Raw genomic sequence first — 3,358 nt, forward strand, 5'->3', positions numbered from 1 at the left:
TGGGGGGGGGGGGGGGGGGGGGGAAGAGGGGGCCAAACTGGTAATCGGTCCCACATGAAGAGAGGTTTTAGTCTCTGTGATTCTGATTGCTCGTGGGGAATCGAAATTTAAGAAAATAGGAAACTTTGTATTTATTGTCGCTGCTATGAGTGTGCTTTCGAATTAAGATTCTGCATAATTTATTAGCTACACGATTATGATTTATTTACCATTCAAGACAATTCGTCTCAATCGTCTCTAGACCGACCCTTTCATTTCTGTTGCACTGCAGGTGATGACCGCGGAAGCCACCACCGTGCTGCCTGCTTGGCTGGACAAGCAGTTCGCGGAGACTTCGCTGAAGGAGAGCGACGCGTCCAGAGACTTGAAGGTCACCTCGGTCGCTGTGCAGAGGGCGAGGGCTATAGGCGACAACTACCTCAGCGACGTCTACCGCATGACCGTCGAGCTGGAGCGCAACGCCAGTCCCTATGGCAGCTCCCTATCGCTGATCATCAAGTGCCTCCCGACGGGAGAGGTGATGCAGAAGTTGGTGCAGGAGATACAAGCCTTCGAGCACGAGACTCGCATGTTCTGCGATACCATTCCCGCGATGTCACAAATCCTGGAGAAGGCGGCACCCGGTAAATACACGCAGCTGTCTGCCAAGTGTTTCGCCTCTGGGAAGCAGCCGGTCAGCTATCTGGTTCTCGAGGACTTGAAGGCCAGAGGGTTCTCGCTGGCGAAGAGGTGCAGCGGACTCGATTTGGCGCACTCCAAACTCGTGGTCAGGAAACTGGCAGAGTTCCACGCGGCCTCCGTCAAGCTGTTCGAGCAGGACCCGTCGGCTCTGGACAACTACCTGGTCTTCAAGTTGTTGCACGAAACTACGGCGCAGCAACTGGAGACCTTCTTGAAACAGGGTTGCAGGTTACTTGCGGATCAGTTGGACACGTTAGACGGATCGTTCTCAAAGTATGCGCCGAGGATACGAACTCTCGCAGAAAGCATATTTCCACGGCTAGCTGACTTGACGCAGCGGAAGGGAAAGTTTCGTGTGCTAACCCACGCAGATACATGGGTCAACAACATCATGTTCAGATACGCTGCAGGAGTCGTCCAAGATGTGGTCCTTCTCGATTTCCAGTTGTCTTCCTACAGTTCACCTTCGATTGACTTGCAATATTTTACTCACACAAGCCTTACGGAAGAAGTGTACGCCAATCATTTAACAGACCTTCTGAAGGAGTACCACAGCCATTTAATCGAGGTGATGAACGATATTGGTATCAGTACGGACAAACAGATATCCTTTGAGGAGCTACTGGCGGACTTTGAGGCGCAAACACTGTACGCCGTTTACTCGGCAGTAGCGGTACTGCCAATTGTGCGCACTCAAAACGAAACTAGATTCGATGTGGAAGCGTCTCTGAACGAAAGTGACAGTGCTGCCAACAGAAACACCTTCGCGAGCGCTCAGTATATGCAGGCTATAATACAAATGCTGCCAGAATTTGAAAAGAGAGGCCTGCTGTAGTCTCCCTGTTGCGTGTCAGAAGCAACTCACTCAGGATGGACGATTTTCTGCATCTAGATTTGCTCCCCCAATTTGTCCATTGCCTCCACTACGCTCATTTCATTATGAAAGAGGAGAAACGTAAGTTACCTAACTTAATATGAAAGACGCTCTTGAATGTTGGTTCTAGGCGCACAGTCCGGAACCGCGCGACTGCTACGGTCGCAGGTTCGAATCCTGCCTCGGGCATGGATGTGTGTGATGTCCTTAGGTTAGTTAGGTTTAAGTAGTTCTAAGTTCTAGGGGACTGATGACCACAGATGTTAAGTCCCATAGTGCTCAGAGCCATTTTTCTCTTGAATGTTCTTGATTGTAGCACATGTCACCCAAGGTGTACTATGAGTGCGTTACAGCTTGAACAGCTTCAGACAGCTCGTTGAAAACTACCTGCATACCTGTCACGTCACGACTGCAGACAGACCCCACTCCACAATGGGTTCCACTGTTTGCGTCAGCATGGTTCCATGACATGAGGGACAGATTTTTACACTCTGAACTCCTGTCGATTTCGGATGCACTGTGTAGTTGTTTAAGACTGCTTTTGTGCTTACTTGATAGACTCAATGTGGATAATGCTGCGGAAGTATCTACTTCCTTGTGTTCGACAACTGGACTATACATGTTTTGTCTGAGTTTTCTGTGCCGGTAACTGATCAACGTGAAAATAAATCTGTCTGGTGCAGACGCAATAAATTTAGATTTGAAATGGTTATAGCAAATATATTTCTCAGAATCAGAAACCTTGTCTCCTTAACCCCTTAGTTGTAAGCTAATGTAATATCCAGCAAAACATGAGTGACCAGTTAAAGAGCTGTTTAACCATCTTCTTTAAAAGAGAACTGCTCTGTAACTTCATTCGTGTGTATTGCCAGTCCTCTACTTAACCTTCCAGCTACCAATGCAATTCTTAAAAATGTAAAGAACATACTTACTATCTAATTAAATAATATGGCAATGGAATGCTGCCGATGGCACCTGTGACCCATCACGAAGTTTGTAAGAAAACAAGATACATTATATAATTTGATATTGTTTTATTATTATAATCTTTTAACTATTTATTATTTGCTTTTACATACCTTTTACAACATTGTGAAATTCCACCTCTTATTCCTTTTTCAACCATTAGAAGCATATCATAAACATAGACATGTTTTTCTAAGATTTTGAAAAACATCCTATAACAATAATGAATCAGTTTTAAGATATAAATCATGATATTCACCAAGATTTTTACTATTGAATTTTTCCCAAACTAATTTTGCATGTTCATAATCTTCATCACTTAGGTCACTATCATTTAATTCACTATAAAATTTATCTTTTGTTGGTAATTGTGTTTCTTCCAATTTTTTCCAAGAATCCATGTAATCATATGGATAAACGCCTTTTCTAATTACTAGATTAAGTAATTCTGGAGAAAAATACTTTTTAATATTTTTTAATTGCGTTTTCCTTAATTTTGATGATAGTTTATCAAGTGAAGAAGCCATAAACCTAAATGTATCAACAAATCTCATTATTAAAATTTTTTTATGCTTACTAAAAGTAATATATTCATTTTCATTGTTTGGTAATAATTCTATTTCTTTAATACGATAACCAAGTTCTTTTACAGAAAGATGTGAATATAACCAGATAAATTATATAAATTACACATATCACATAATGGAGGAATATATTTTCCAGTTAAATGATCATGATGATGTACTTTTTTATTCTTTTTCGTATAAGGACATTTACATAGTGTACAAACTCTAGATTTAATGTACATTTTGTACTCATCAAGATCTAGTGGTTTCA

General features: G+C 42.2%; 1 protein-coding gene across 1 annotated transcript; it reads left to right on the forward strand.

Annotated features, from left to right (window-relative positions):
* The first annotated feature begins 274 nt into the window (after window positions 1-274).
* On the forward strand, window positions 275-1,516 carry LOC124803444. The gene has a single exon (XM_047264630.1). It carries the CDS (start codon window positions 275-277, stop codon window positions 1,514-1,516), a length of 1,242 nt encoding a protein of 413 aa, XP_047120586.1.
* Window positions 1,517-3,358: the final 1,842 nt, after the last annotated feature.

This window comes from Schistocerca piceifrons, chromosome 6, assembly GCF_021461385.2.
Source record: "Schistocerca piceifrons isolate TAMUIC-IGC-003096 chromosome 6, iqSchPice1.1, whole genome shotgun sequence".
Taxonomy (NCBI): Eukaryota; Metazoa; Arthropoda; class Insecta; order Orthoptera; family Acrididae; genus Schistocerca; species Schistocerca piceifrons.